This window comes from Megascapheus bottae, chromosome 1 (assembly GCF_031878675.1).
Source record: "Megascapheus bottae isolate mThoBot1 chromosome 1, mThoBot2.hap1, whole genome shotgun sequence".
Taxonomy (NCBI): Eukaryota; Metazoa; Chordata; class Mammalia; order Rodentia; family Geomyidae; genus Megascapheus; species Megascapheus bottae.
This window is the reverse complement of record NC_143509.1, coordinates 15,482,978-15,498,394: the sequence shown is the minus strand read 5'-3', so window position 1 is coordinate 15,498,394 and position 15,417 is coordinate 15,482,978. Positions and strand designations below refer to the sequence as shown.

Here is a 15,417-nt window from a genome sequence, read left to right as displayed (position 1 = left end):
TGCTGGTGGGAGGACTTTGGGAGTAAGTACAGAGTCTAGAGCAGAGCAAGTTGTTCTGAAGCTACCTGGGGAGATTCACCACCATCCTGGCCACCTCCCTTTGCATCTGTCTTCACAGAGCTGGTGTGCAGATCTCTGAGCCGAGAGAAAGAAATAGTGTACTTTGAGGCAGTAAGATGAGAGGTAGTCTAGGAAACTCTTTACTTTCTGTTTTTCTCTAATGCACAATTCATTATTGCGAGGGCACTGGGTAAAATGTTTATGTCGACTGTCTTTATGCTCTAGGTAAAGCTTTTAGACCAGTTTTAAGGAAACACTAAGTGTGCCCTTTTAGGGTCTCGCTCATCTCTGGGGAATCTGTGTTGGGGACTCTCATGAGACCCTGTTTTCCTCCCCTTTTCAGGAAGCCGACACCGATGAGAACCAGGGAACACTGACATTCGAAGAGTTCTGTGTGTTTTACAAAATGATGTCCTTGAGACGAGACCTCTACCTGTTACTCTTGAGCTACAGTGACAAGAAAGACCACCTGACAGTGGACGAGCTGGCTCAGTTTTTGAAGGTGGAGCAAAAGGTATCATTAGATTGCTGAACTGGATTTTTCTTTAAAACACTGTTGAGCGGGATGGAGGTGTTGCTCAAGTGGTAGAGCTCCTGCCTAGCAAGTGCAAAGCCTAGAGTTCAAACCCCTGTACCACCACCACCACCACCACATACTGCCAAGAAATACATAGTTACCTTTCGGAGATGGTGTAGGGGTCCTTTAAGCCTAGGATAGAGGTTAAATATTCTAAGTCCATAAAAAATCTTATCTGAAAGTCATGTAAAACATGTTTCTAGCGGGGGGGGGGCATTATTTACACTCTGGCTTATTCCTTTTTTCTTTTACCTTAAATGTTCTGAGTATAGGTATGCATGTTTCTCCCCCAAAGAAATGACTGTTAGCTAATGTATTTCATTTTGATATATTGGTAATATTCTCTTTATACAAATAGTGTGAAGTATTAGTAATCTATATAAATGATCAGTCAGCCAGTGTTTGAGCACTTCCATCTTTTATTTTAATTTAATTTGATGTATTATCAAAGAGTAATTTCAAAGCTTTTTCTGTTCCCACGCTAACAGGAACCTCTCCTGGCTGTAACTTTACAGCCATAGAGCCTCTTGTTGCACAATGTCACCCCAGCAGCTTCTTTATTCTTCCAGTTAAAGTGTTTCCCAGTCTGTCTGTTGCAATTACATTTGTCGTCTCAGTCCGCTCCCTTCACTGAATCAGAATGTTTCCTTAAGAATCATAGTCGTTCTGGTCTTCCTGCACTTGTGAGAAATAATTATAAGTTCTTCTTTGCTATAAATACCCCCTTTTGGTGCTAACATACTTTTATCCTTTTCACTTTTCCTCATCATGGAAGCATTCTTTTAAGCTCCTTTCCTGAGTTTCTATAAAATTGTTGTCTTATTCACAATTAAAGCCGTTGCGAGACCTTTCAGTGCAATTGCATGTTGTAATGCTTCAAACATAGTTCCCAAAATAACATTTTCTCCGAAAGCTTCATGTCGCAATGTTTGAAGTTTGTGGTTGGATGTGTGGTGTGTGGAAGGTGCTGGCTGGGGCAGGAGTGCTCCCTGTGGCAGTCTCACTCTGTGAAAGTGGATTCCATTCAGAAACCATCCAAAAACAGAGCAAGCATGCTTTCCCTATCGTGTGGAACAGTGGAAGCCAAGTCTTGAAACATGTCTGACCTACAAGTTAGATCCCAGAATATGGAATTTAAGCTCAGGAAAAAGAAGCCGCAAAAGCACTCTGATGGAGAGCTGCTGCAGGCTCCCTGAGTGAGGCGAGCGAGCAGGTTTCATGAAGAGGGAGGAGCCCTGTGCAGTGGTTGGAAGTGGGCTGGGCTTCCATCCACCGGGCACAGCAGGGCCCTTCCCCGCCCTAGCATAAAATGGCAGGCACATGCTGGCAGGAGATAGTCCAGAAGGATCTGGACTAAAGGATCCCACCTCGCCCTGCTCTGTAGGTGTGTGCGGAACTCTAGCGAAGATGGCTCTAGGCATGCTGGGATTTGTGTTTCTGTGGCCTTTTGCAATGTGACTTTGCAAGGTGGATCTTTTGCCACCTCTGGAATCTGGGCTGGCTTGGAGACTTGTTTATACTAAGAAATCACAGCGAGGTGATGTGTAGGTTCTGGAGCTTCAGCCTCCGGAACCCTAGAGGATTCCATGCTCGCCATGTTAGGAGTGCAGAAAGCAGGCTAGTGTTGGATCTCACCGTTCCAGTGAGGCCTAGCCAGCAGCAACAGGTGATGCTGTGAGGATCACGTGGCTGAGCTACAGTGACAGATGCCTGTGGTCCCAGGAACAACCTTAGGTGAGAATGGCAGCCTGGCACTTGCTGTTTTGAACAGCACGCAGCACCGGCTGTCTTGTGATCAAGTGCACAGTTGTGGATACATCTAGTTTCGAGGATTTTTTTCCTCCTTCGCAGAAACTGAGAAGGAAAGCAAAAGTCAAGTGGACACCGAGGCCTGTGGCTCACGTGCTGAGTTGGAAGGAATAAACTTCCATTGTTTTAAGTCACCGGTTTGTTGAGAATCCATCCTCAGCCCCTGAAGGTCAGGCAGTGATGTCAACCCAAGCTCTCAGGTTTCTCCTCAGCAGGCTGGAGACTGGAAAAATGTCCCCTGGAACCCATATCCTGCTGTAGAGAGCAAGGAAAGGCCCCCAGATGTGCCCAAGGAAGCTCTAGATCCCATGAATTTAGTGTACATTAGATGGGAGTGTGCCAGATACTTACGTCTTCATTGATGTAATTATTATCTTCCATTCATCATAAGCCCAAAACACAGTGGTAGAAGTGTTAGAAGAGATAGGAATAAAGAGATAAACACACAGAGAAAGAGAGATCTTGTGAAGATGAAGGCGAGTGGAATATGAAGCCTTGAGTTCAAATCCACTGTCATCCAAAACTCGGTGAGTGAGCGGGAGGAATAAAATATTAAGTTTAGAAGGGCGATTAGAAAGATTATCTAATATTATGTGTGTAAAACCTCTATTTCACATGGACAGTATGTAAATGGAAAGGCCATTATTACAATACATCAAATTTAAATTAGTAAGGAATCCTCTGTTCACCAACTCTATCCAGGTGTAGCTTGCTTTGCTTTGTTGTTTAGAGGTCGTTTAGATCTCAGGGGCTTCCTGAGTCTAGTTCTTGTGCCTGAATCTGTGTACCAATGGCCTTAAACACGGAATATTGTAAGGCCAATACAGTCTTTCATGGCACACAAGGTATTTATTTGGCTCATTTTATCTTGCAAGCAACGATGTATCTTTAAGAGTGCATGCAGCAGACTGGTTGTGAGGCTGCTCAGAGCTGGATCACCCAGGTCAGTCGTGTGCCCGGGTCTTATTGATCTGCAGTGCTTTCAGGAAAGATGAGAATCCTACTCATCAGTGATGACAAAAACAATCGCACACCTCACTTGGAAAACAAGCTCTCTATACAGCAGCTTTATTCCATTGCAAAAATAATGAAAATGTTAAATGGACTGTTTAGGAAACAAAAACAGATGTCACTAAGACACCAGTCTTGAACCTGAGAGATAATGGAAGCTTTGAGAAATATAAGTGAAGTATGAAATAGCTCTTTCCCTATCATTCTTCATTCATGATTTTAAATGTCAGTATTAGATTGTGAGGCTGAGTTGATTTGGAATCAAAATATCACCTGTTTTGTTTCTTATCAGTGATTTATGTGCACTATTCCTGACGTGTGCTAATGTGCTGCATCCGAGGCTCTGCCCATTCAGACGGTGGAGGATGTGATGCAGCATCTCTGGATGAGATGAGCACAGGAGCCCCTGGCTTTTTATTTACTGCTGTTTGCTTGCTAGCTGCCGTGCTCCCAAGGTCCTGAGCTGAGTGCTCGGCAGAGGGACTCATTGGCATGCACTCAGGACAGGGGCTTTCACCTGAGGTGCCACAGTTTTGTTGGTATAACAACATGGACTGCAGGCTAGCCACCTGTAATTGCATGGAAGGGATATTTATTTCGCAGATAGCTTCTGTAGAGTAGAATGAATGTAGAGCAGTGGAGTTTACATCAACCCCTGGCTTGATGAACATTTTGTGTCATCATTGAAGGAGTTGTTCCCTGATGGGGCAAAAGAGGAGTGGGGAGGGGTTAAGATTCTAATCTCTCTCTCTGCAGATGTAAGTCATCTGGGCTCTGCTCCCTCCACTCACTACCACTCCTCCAGAGTGCTGTGAAAAGTTGTACATGGCCTCACGGTGCAGAGGGATGTGCTCACCTCATGTACAGGACTGTGTCTTAAGACATTATTCATACTCTACTAATGTCCTCTTTTGCTTAGGTGAACAATGTGACAGCAGACTATTGTCTTGACATTATCAAGAAATTTGAGGTTTCAGAAGAAAACAAGGCGAAGAATGTTCTTGGCATAGAAGGTAAAATAACCACAGGGTTTCATCCTCATTCCTTGATTCAATTGGTTAAATTAAATTTCCAGCAAAATCAGGAGAAAGTCATAGAACCTGAGATAATTCTAATAAAGACAGAAAAAAAGGTCATATTTTCTTACAAGGGAAACACCGTGATGCTGTTTTTTCTCTTTTATTTATGTGTTTGTTTGCTTATTTATTTTTGTGTCGGTACTCGGGCTTGATCTCGGGTCCTTGGACTCTTTGCTCATGTCTGGTGACCACATCAGAGCCTCACCTCCAGGGCTACTCTTCCCTCTTAATTTTGCCATGCTCATGTGTCATGGCAATGAATGATCGATTCCAGGAAACGTTTGGGCTTTTCTCAAACGTGGGAAGGGCTCATCCTGATGCTTTTAGGAGAGATTTGGTCCGTCACCGTGAATCTCGAGGCTTGAAACAAATATATTTCCCTGTCAAATGTTAGTGACTGGCTTGGTTTTTCCTAATAGGTAACACTGAAGAAGTGGTTGGGACCACAAATCTCATTACTGTAATTAGCTTGAGGCAGTGAAGTGGTTCCCACATCTGCTCAGAAGTTTGCTTCTACCATCTTCTACTCAAGTAAAATTGTGTCAGTACAGTGTCACCTGTGTATATATGCTGTGTATTTAAAAGAGGAGGAGAAATAAATTGTAGGCCATAACCCAGTGGGAAGAGGTGATCTTTGTCAAGAAGTGCAGGGACCCAGCTGTTTGAAATCTTCCCAGCTGGGTCTGGCCTCCCTGTGTGGTGGTTGGTCTCCTGTTTACCCTACTCTAGTACCTGTGGGAAAAAGGGGCTTACTGTTTTTTTTTGGGGGGGTGGGGAGCAGAGGGGTTGGCTGTGGGGCTTGAACTCAATCAAGGCCTGGGAGCTGTCCCCAAGTCTCTTTGTGTTCAAAGCTAGCACTCTACCACTTGAGCCACAGCACCACTTCCAGTTTGTAAGTTTGTAATTGGAGGTAGGAGTCTCACGGGACAGTTCTACCTCAGCTGGCTTTGAACCGTGATCCTCAGATCTCAGCCTCAGGAGTGGCTAGGATTACAGGTGTGAGCCACTGGAGCTGGCAGGGTTGATGTTTTTGCTGCTTTGGCTGCCGTTCTTACATCTTTATGTCCTTAGAGCCATGGTGTCTCCAGGCTGCCCAGGCTAGCCTCAGGGCTTGGGTTTGGGCATCGGGTGGGCCCAGACCAAGCCCTTGCCTGGGTCAGGAGGCCTTGGCTCCACATGTTAATTCTTGGAGTGGATGGTGACTAAAATGAAGAGGAATGATTTTAAATTGTGTATCCTTACCACACGTGAGAGACGGGAAGGGTAAACCGCAGCGGCTTCTTCTGTCCCCAGAAGGGGTGATTGCCACCAGCTTCGCTTCAGCACGTCCACTTCTGCATGCCCAGGCGTGGACCTTGGTCAGAGCCCCTCCGCCATTCCCTCCCCTCCTGCTTTGCTGGTGCTCTACTGGCCACCACGCATGTGCCAGCCACGTGGAGCGTCCCCTCGGCTCCTCTGAGAGTGGAAGCTGGAGTGCGTTGGGCCCCACGGCCCCGGTTGTGTCTCCCACAGGCTTCACCAACTTCATGCGCAGCCCAGCTTGCGACGTCTTCAACCCCGGGCACCAGGAAGTGTGCCAGGACATGGACCAGCCACTCTGTCACTACTACATTGCATCCTCGCACAACACCTACTTGACGGGGGACCAGCTCCTCTCCCAGTCCCGCGTGGACATGTATGCCCGCGTGCTGCAAGAGGGCTGCCGCTGCCTGGAAGGTGGGAGCGGCTCTCCCCACCCCACCACCCGCCGCCTGCTGCCCACCTCTGGGGCGGGGCGGGACAGGGGGCTGTGTGACAACATGGATAAGAGTCTGGTGGACACAGACCGGGCTCCGTGAGCAGTCAGGGAGAGCCTCATGAACTACACGAGCGGGGCGGGGGAGCACCAGGAGCTGTGAGCTCCAAAGCGTCCATTAAGAAGTATCACACCAGCTGGGCACAGTGGCTCACACCTGTCATCCTGGTTACTCAGGAAGCTGAGATCTGAGGATCAAGGTTCAAAGCCAGCCCGGACACAAAAGGACATGAGACTCTTGTCTCCAATTAACCCCCACTAGAAGACGGAAAGTGGGGTTTGGCTCAAGGGTAGGGTGGTAGTCCAGAGCTGAAGAGCTCAGGGACAGCACCCAGGCCTAGTTCAAGCCCCATGACCCACAAAAAAACAGAAAGAAAGAAAGAAAGAAAGAAAGAAAGAAAGAAAGAAAGAAAGAAAGAAAGAAAGAAAGAACAAATTTGGTTGAACTTAGATCAACTTCTAATTGAAGTTTTAGAAAATTCCAGGCCTTTGTAAAACTATAAGCCTTTCAAAAACAAAACTTTTTTTTTATCCTTGTAAACTATGAACACTTAAGAAAGTAAGTTATTATCTCCAATTGTTTTCTATTAAGCATGCCAGAAGATCTTGGTCCCTGATGGCTTCATCAGAGTTTAATAGGTAGAATCATTAAGAACAAAAATATGCCTTCTGTTTCCAGAAATGCCAGCACACACGGCGCCTGGCTGCTGACTGAGTTCTGTTTCTTGGCAGTGGACTGCTGGGATGGGCCGGAAGGAGAGCCCGTGGTTCACCATGGCTACACCCTCACCTCCAAGATTCTCTTCCGAGACGTTGTGGAGACCATCAACAAGCACGCCTTCGTGAAGAACGAGTGAGTGCGGAGGAGCCCAGCCTGGTGGCCCAGAGCCATTCACGCATTCCTCCTCTCCCTTCTGCCGCCTTCCCGCAGCCTGGGGTCCGTGATCCTGCTTTCCCAGCCTCGGCTCCCTCTCTTCCATTTTCTCTTCACCTGCCTCCTGGACCTCGTCCTTGCAAAGGATGAGCCAGGGTACACAACTTCCACTCAAAGCCTGGAAACACAGGCTGCTGTGTGTATATTCTGTTGTAATATAGAAACCCAATAGTATCTATGTTTCTACACTTGCTGGATTTGGTGTGTTGAAGCAGCCTGCACCCTTGGGTCACCTGACTGTTTTCATTCGCATCGGAAAAGTTAGCTATTTCTTCCTCAACACTTGCATTTGGGACTCCATTATTTTGGTCTCTCCTCCATGGCTGCCATGTTTTCTCTCTGGCTCTGTCTCTGTCTCTGTGTCTGTCTGTTTGACTGTCTGTCCTGTGATTTTTCTGGTTCATCTCCTTACTTCCTGGAATCCTAGCTGCTCGTGAGACTGGGAACTGAGGATCATGGTTCCGTGCCAGCCCAGGCAGAAAAGTCTGTGAGACTTTTATCTCTAATTAGGCACAAGAAAAGCTGGCAGTGAAGCTGTGGCTCATGTGGTAGAGCATTAGCCTTGAGCAAAAGAAGCTCAGAGACATTGCCCCAAGTTCAAGCTCCAGGACTGCCCTGCCACACACACACAAAATAAATAAATCTACAAAATGGCCAACTTAATAAAAATATAAGACTATGTCTTAGTCATTTGCAATTCATTCTTTGTTACCTAGAAGGTCCCTGCAGCCTATCAGGCATGCAAGGAAGAATTTTGAATTAAAGAAGCAAATTAAAAACTACAGTTGCATAAAATTAATATTCTAGAATTTAGTAGCCTTTAACATTTTTAATATGTGGTCTTATTAACTAGGCATGAGGTAAAAATGCTGTTTATACAAAGAGACGCTTATTGCAGAGCAGGTTTAGTTTGTGGCGTGCTTTTGCGTGGAAGATCTTGCGTGCAGAATTTGGATTGCTTTACATGACCTTGCCTCTGGCAACTCCTGATGAGCTGGTTGGTGGTTTTCCTCCGTGCCCTGTGTGTGTGAGGTGGTGTGCAGACCTCCTGCACCTCTGCACTCCGGGCCTCCTTCCTTCCCTCTCCACTCTGTGCTGGGAAGCCTCTGCATACACACGGTGCTTGTTCACTGCATTTTAAATGTCTCCCATTTCGGAGATTTGAACCCGGGGCTTTGAGCTTGACGGGCAGGTGTGTTACCACTTCATCCAGCCATCTGGCTTTCTGCTCACCTTCCCCTTCTTGAGATGAGGTCCTGCCTTCTGCCCTGGGCTGACTCTACTACCATCCTCTGCAGTCATGGGCAGCACTCCAGGTTACTAACTTGTTCTCGCTGGCATTGAACTTGAATTCTCCCAATCTCTGCTGCCTGGCAGCTCCATCACAGTATGAGCTACTGTACCCGTCCCTTCCTTTTCCTTTTCTTTTTTTTTCCCCTTAAGTGTGAGTTGCATCTGCTCATCATGCTGCCCCTGTCACCAAACCACTTGTCCTCTGTCACCTTCAGCACTAAGTTTTGCTGATGGTGACAGAAAGTGATGTCCAGAGCTCAAAGGCCGTCTTTAGGAGCTTGTTCCTCTTACAAAGGTCCGGAGAAGGAATTTTTGCACAGTTTAAATGTTGGTTATGTATTCTTGAAAAGGAACACATTATACATGATGGAAAATGGGATAAAATACAAACAAATCTGAGTTTAAAGTAATGGCTTTCTGAAGAAAAACGTCGAGAAAGTCATGACCTCACCAGCCCCTCCCCTCTGTGGCCTCTCAATGTGATTTTGGGCCGTCAGTCACCTCCTGGGTCCCGCGGTTTCTGCAGACTCTTGCATGCTGGGGAATATTTATTTATTTATTTATTTATTTATTTTTGCCAGTCCTGGGCTTGAGCTCAGGGCCTGAGCACTGTCCTTGGACTTTCTCAAGGCTAGAGCTCTACCACTTGAGCCTCAGCACCACTTCCAGCTTTTTTTCTATGTATGTGGTACCGAGGAATCAAACCCGGGTCTTCATGCATGCTAGGCAAGCACTTTAACCACTAGGCCAAACTCCCGGGCCCAGCTGGGGAATATTTAAAACTAAAGATTAGTGTATAATCCTGCCAGAAATCATGTTGAGATGTCCAACACGTGATCCCAGGACATCCAAGTCCTTTATGTTTTTTTAACCCTCAGTGGTAATTTTCAAGCTGAGGACATGTATCTGTATCTACACTTATATCTATATCTATATCTATATCTGTATCTGTATCAGTATATCTATGTTTGTATCTGTATCAGTATTCTATATATGTATCTTTGTATCTCTAGATATCAGTATCTATAGTTCCATCTACATATCTCAATCTCTATCTCTGCCTCTATATCTGTATCAATATATCTATCTGTATAAATATGTCTATATCTTTATATTGATATCTCTATCTACACATCAATATCTCTGTATGTCTATCTCTACCTCAGTATCTCAGCCTATATATCTATGTATCTATATCTGTGTCTGTATCTATATATGTGTATGTGTGTGCACACACACTATTAGAGCATGTTGTATGATAGGTGATAGTCTCTTAGATACATCTGGACTCTTGAATAGGAGTAAATTACACTTCATAAATCTTAAGCATTCATTCCTGTAATTTTTCTTTACACATACATAGCCTACTCCCTTTCCTCACCCTTTGCCAGATGTGTGATCACATAGTGAGTGTGGTTTTCCGTCATTCTTCCAGCAGTGGGAATCTCTGGCCTTGCTTATTTTAGAAGCACTGGTGTCCTCACCGTGGTTGCACATCCTGTCCACGGGGCTTCAGGACTGCAGTGAGCTGGCACGTGGGCCGGGCCTCTGGGCTCTGCCCCAGCTCACACTCTGCCCTCCCCGTCTCCACAGGTTCCCTGTGATCTTGTCCATCGAGAACCACTGCAGCATCCAGCAGCAAAGGAAGATCGCCCAGTACCTGAAGGGAATACTTGGAGACAGGCTGGACCTGTCCAGCGTGGACGCTGGGGACGGCCGGCAGCTCCCCAGCCCTCAGAGCTTGAAAGGAAAAGTGCTGGTGAAGGTAATGGCTGAGTCTAGCCCCCACCCGGAGGCAGCACCCCTCCCCGGGAGACACCCCTCCTCCTGACACTCACCAGAAGTAATCACAGAGAACTGTGGGTACAGAGGGTTTTCTAGGTCTGTCTATGTCCTCTCAGTTCCCACGCCTCTCGCCATGGAGTCAGCACTATTCTGGGCTTTGTTTTCGGAAGTGAGAACAGTAGGGAGAGGTGTGGTGTTTCAGTCTGTGCAAGGTCACTCAGATGAAGGGTCAGGGCAGCAGCCCAGAGCCTTTCCTTCACCTTCCTTCCTCCCATTTCAAGCTCCAATAACTGTCAACAAAAAGTACGTTGTCACGGCTGATCGGCCTCTGCTTATGCAAGTGAGAAGCCTTGCTTCAGAGGCTTGGGCAGAACGCCGTGCCTGTGGGACCGTGCATGGCGAGGAAGAGGCAGGTGAGTGGAATGACATTACAGAAACACATTTTCTGAGGAGAGAAACAGGACAGCAGGTATCACAAGTGCAGAGAACAGTCAGAAAGATGGCCCCTTGAGTTTTCCAGTGGACGATGCTTTGATATTTCTTACTTTCAGTGAAATTTATGTTTGGACCCAAAGCATTTTAGATGGTTACATTCTTTTGAGGTAAAATGCAAGGCAAAGTGGGCTCTAGTGGTTCATACTTATGATCCTAGCTGAGGTACTCAAGAGACAGATCTGAGGATTCACACCTATGATCCTAGCTACTCAAGAGACAGATCTGAGGATTCACACCTATGATCCTAGCTACTCAAGAGACAGATCTGAGGATTCACACCTATGATCCTAGCTACTCAAGAGACAGATCTGAGGATTCACACCTATGGTCCTAGCTACTCAAGAGACAGATCTGAGGATTCACACCTATGATTCTAGCTACTCAAGAGACAGATCTGAGGATTCACACCTATGGTCCTAGTTACTCAAGAGACAGATCTGAGGATTGCAGCTCCTTTCCCAGTGAGGTCAAGAGTACATGAGAATGGGGGAACTCGTGGTTTCACACCAGGACTTCACTGGGAAAGGGAGCGTGGGCAGTGCTTAAGCATTCATCTTTAGAACCTTCCAGAACTTGGTTTTCTATCAAGTAAAGGAAACGACAGCTTCCAAAACTGTGAAGAAGCATCTTGAATAAAAGCTCTAGATGATGTAACAAATAATGTTCACCAACAACAGTAATGTGAAAGTGTGCCCAGGTCTGTGGGACTGGCTGCTGTGCTAGAATTGCTTTCCACCTCGGCCCTCCTGGAATGGCTTGATGGCTCATAAATATCATGTGGACAGTGGGCACGGGAGGGAGGGTCCAGAGATGGCGCCTCAGGGCCCCAGCCCAGTGCTGGCAGATGAGTCCTCTGTGTCATGGGTTCCAGGCACAGGTTCCTTTTGCCACAGCCATGGCTGTCAGGATGTGTGGGCTCTGGGCTGGCTCAGAGTCAGAGATCAGTGGCCATCACTGCATTCTTCAACCACCTGCGATCGCTGATGGAGATTGTATTTTCCATGTCTGCACACCGGTCCATCTTGGGCTTTGCCACTGGACCCACGACAATGATGACCCTGAAGAAATGGTTGGTAGGAGGTGAAAAGAGTTGAGGCCTGGCTCAAGTGGTAGAGTGCCTGACTGATGTGGCCTGGTCCAAACCTGCCGCTGCCTCCTCCAAGTTAAAACCACACTAGACATGAGTGATGGCAGCTTTCTAACGTGGGCACCAGGGACCCCACCTGGCCCAGAGGCTGGCTGGCCTTTGCCTTGCTCCCTGAAGCCCTGAGTCACCCTGGTAACCTTTCTGGCAGCACTTCCTGACTGCTGTCCAGTGGTCAAAGAGGTTCAAAGACATGGGCTCTGTGCCCATTTGTGCAGATGCCATGCAGCATCTTCACGAGGTAAGCCCAGGTTTGGGTTGTCTTCCACGCTTAGGGCAGTATCACGGGTGTTTCCACAATGAGCGGTATGAAACAGTAAGCTCCTTATCCCAGTCACTGGCCCGAATCTGGGTGTGGCCGAGCCAGATCTGCTCAAGGCCTCTCCAGAGAGAGGGAAGAAGAGGGGAGGAAGGGAGGAAACACGGGGCTCTTACCCAGCAGCCCTGGCCACTCAGCTTCAGTGTCCTGGCCTGTCCTGTCCTGCCCTGCCCTGTCCACACCCGGCTGCAGGACCTCTGTTTATATTCTTTTTGCCATATAGAGGCAGCCGGCCATGCAGGCAGCTGCCCCAGAGGCTCTGGTCCAGTCCCCAAGGCCTTGCCCCTGATGACATTTTAAACTTTATTGGTCCTTTGTCTGAATGTACATATGATATAAATTAAGAAACGTAGAAAAGGGAGGAATAACTATTGCCTGTAATACTCTAATAATTAGAGATAATTGCAGTGTTAACAATCATTTTTCTTTCCAGTCTTTCCCCTGTGTCTTTATCTATCACCAAGGGCGTAAGATCATTATGCAGTCATCTCCCCCGTATCGGCAGATTCAACCACCCACATCTCAAAAATATGTTTTTAGTGTGGTCCAGGGCTTTGTGCTTGTCAAGCAATCATTTAACCTTAGCTTGGGCCGGGCCTCTGGCTCTTTTTGCCCACTTTGAGATAGTACCCCATGTTTTCCCTGTCTGAGCCAGTCTGGACCACAAACCTCCTATTTGTGCTCACTGTATAACAGGGATGACAGGCACATGTGCCCAGCTTGGCTGTTGCTTGAGAAGCCCCCCCTTCTAGTGTATAGTGGTCTTGCTGACTGGACCTGAACTGTAGTCCTCCTGAGCTCTACCTTCTGACTAAGATTTCAGGTCCAAGCCTGGTGGCTGCTTGAGACTCGTATTTCGTGTGTGCTGAGCCTGTGTGGACTCTGCTCTTGTCATTAGGAGAGTGTGAAGTAGTTAGGATCACCTGGGGATAATTTAAACCGGAGGATGTGTAGGTGATGTGAGAATAGCATACCATTCTCTGTAAAGGACTTGTGTAGTGTTTTCAGGTCTTGGTACCTGAGCTAGGTTCTGGAGCCATCTCCCACAGTTACGGAGGGATGGGTGTCACATGATCTCTCAGGTGTCCTACATCTTACGTAGGAATTTGTTTGTGCCCCTGCCTGGTTTCTGATGTGTGCTAGTGGGGAGGAGTCAGAAGTGGCCTGGGACTGCAGGCTGTGCAGGAGTCTCACCTTTGGAGGAGCCTGGCTTGCTGAGTGTGAAGAGGAAAGGTGTTCAGATTGCAGGTGTGCAGATGTGTACAGGTGCAGGTGTGCAGATGTGTAGGAATAGGTGTGCAGGCATGCAGGTACCTTGGCTTGCTTAGGAGAACCCACAGCTCAGGAGCCCTGCCCCAATGGCTGGAATCTTGCTCCCTTGGGCTGCTGTATGTAGCACAATGCCTGATAGCAGGAATTGTCCCTGCACCAGAAGTGGCCCTGGCAGCTCTGGTGTCCGTGGGGCCAGGGCAAGGGCTGGACAGCACCTCTCCGCACCTCCAGCAGGGGACCCATCACCAGGCCACGCGCCATTAACCATTCTCTCAAACCATCATCTCGTTCCAGCCAAGGAATTTGGGGCAACCTTACTTCTCCAGAGGCAGAGTGGGGCCATGTGTATGCTGATGACTCAAATAATGAAAGAGCATCCCTAATTAATTACATCTAGTGGAAATTAGTATGACTGCCTTTTCCTAAAAGTCCCTTTCTCTCTTTTAATTCATGCTGTGTGCGGAGGGCTAGCTCATTTGATTTCAGGTTTTCACTTGCAAAGGTTGAGGTAAAATCTACATGATAAAGTCTGCCTGCTGCCCAAGTGTTTCTGTCCTGTTTAAAAGCATTCACACTGTGGTTGGCCCAGTGGTCCACGCCTGTCATCCTTGCTGCTCAGGAGGCTGAGATCTGAGAATTGCTGCTTGAAGCCAGCCTGGACAGACCAGGCTGAGAGCCTCGTATTTCTAGTTTACCAGCAAAAAGCTGGAAGTGGAGGTGTGGCTCAAGTGGAAGGGGCCAGTCTTAAGCGAAAGAGCTAATAAGCAAGAGTGTGAGGCCCTGGATTCAAGCCCTAGAACTTTCACACACAAAACATTCCTTTTACTACCATTTTATTTTCTACCTCTGAGCTGAATCTTTCTAGATGCTCTATGTAAATGGAATCATGTACTCTCTGTCTTTTGCTTCTGGCTATGCCCTTTGCCTTGGTGTCTGCGAGGCTCATTCGCCTGTGTTTTAATGTGTTTCAGAATTTTATTCTTCTTAAAAAAGGAATGCTCCCTTATATCCATTCGCCCATGAGTTTTCATTTTTAAACGAGCTGCTTGGATTCCTTCCAGGGCAAGAAGTTGCCTTACCACCTGGGGGAAGATGCGGAGGAAGGGGAGGTGTCGGATGAGGACAGCGCTGACGAGATTGAAGACGAGTGCAAGTTCAAGCTGCACTGTGTGAGTTCCGGGGCCTGTGGGGAGGGATGGGGGCCCAGTCACCATGGGTTCCATCTCCCCACTCATAGGGAGGCTCTGGGCCACAGGATATTTAAAAGAAATCATTGTGCACCTGCACACAGCTGCTCAGTTTGCGCAACGTGTGAGTCCAGGTTTTTGGTGCCTTAGAACTGGAAGGCGTGTTCTTGATTCTGCCTGTGACACCATCTCTAAAGTCAAGTCACCTCCTCTTAAAACTGCACTAAACACTGGGGGTCCCAAATGTCAGTGTCTTTTAACACCAGCCTGCTTTTATTCCTGCCCCAAGCCCGTATCCAAGCACTATATACCTGGGCTGGCTGAGAGCGCCCATGGTTGGGAGTGCAGCAGAGCTTGCCATGTATGGCTGCCCTTACTTGGTAAGCTCGGCTTTTCATTATCATGCACCTTGATCCCTGGCTGTTTTGGTTGCCAGCTCAGAGTGGCTTAGCAATCAGATGATGCCAGGGCATTTTTGTTTAGAGACTGCTGTTTTAGTGGAGATGAGGGCGGGGTTTTAACTGTAATTGCCGTGGGTCGGTTTGTTGCTTGGAGCCAAGGCTCCAAGGTCTACTTTGAATTTCCTCTCGTCGCCAGAGTGATAAGGCTTAGCAGGTCCTAAGGTGGATATTTGAACATGGGACTCCCTCCGAGCTG

At 47.4% G+C, this 15,417-nt stretch overlaps 1 protein-coding gene across 1 annotated transcript in view; it reads left to right on the top strand.

The window, feature by feature from the left end:
* Plch1 (phospholipase C eta 1) overlaps positions 1-15,417 on the top strand; it is a 104,392-nt gene that overhangs the window by 69,486 nt on the left and 19,489 nt on the right. The window contains exons 6-11 of the mRNA XM_090337940.1: positions 404-574; positions 4,377-4,470; positions 6,049-6,252; positions 7,064-7,184; positions 10,152-10,323; positions 14,635-14,742. Coding sequence (XP_090194066.1) covers positions 404-574; positions 4,377-4,470; positions 6,049-6,252; positions 7,064-7,184; positions 10,152-10,323; positions 14,635-14,742 — 870 coding nt within the window. The remainder of the gene's footprint in view (positions 1-403; positions 575-4,376; positions 4,471-6,048; positions 6,253-7,063; positions 7,185-10,151; positions 10,324-14,634; positions 14,743-15,417) is intronic.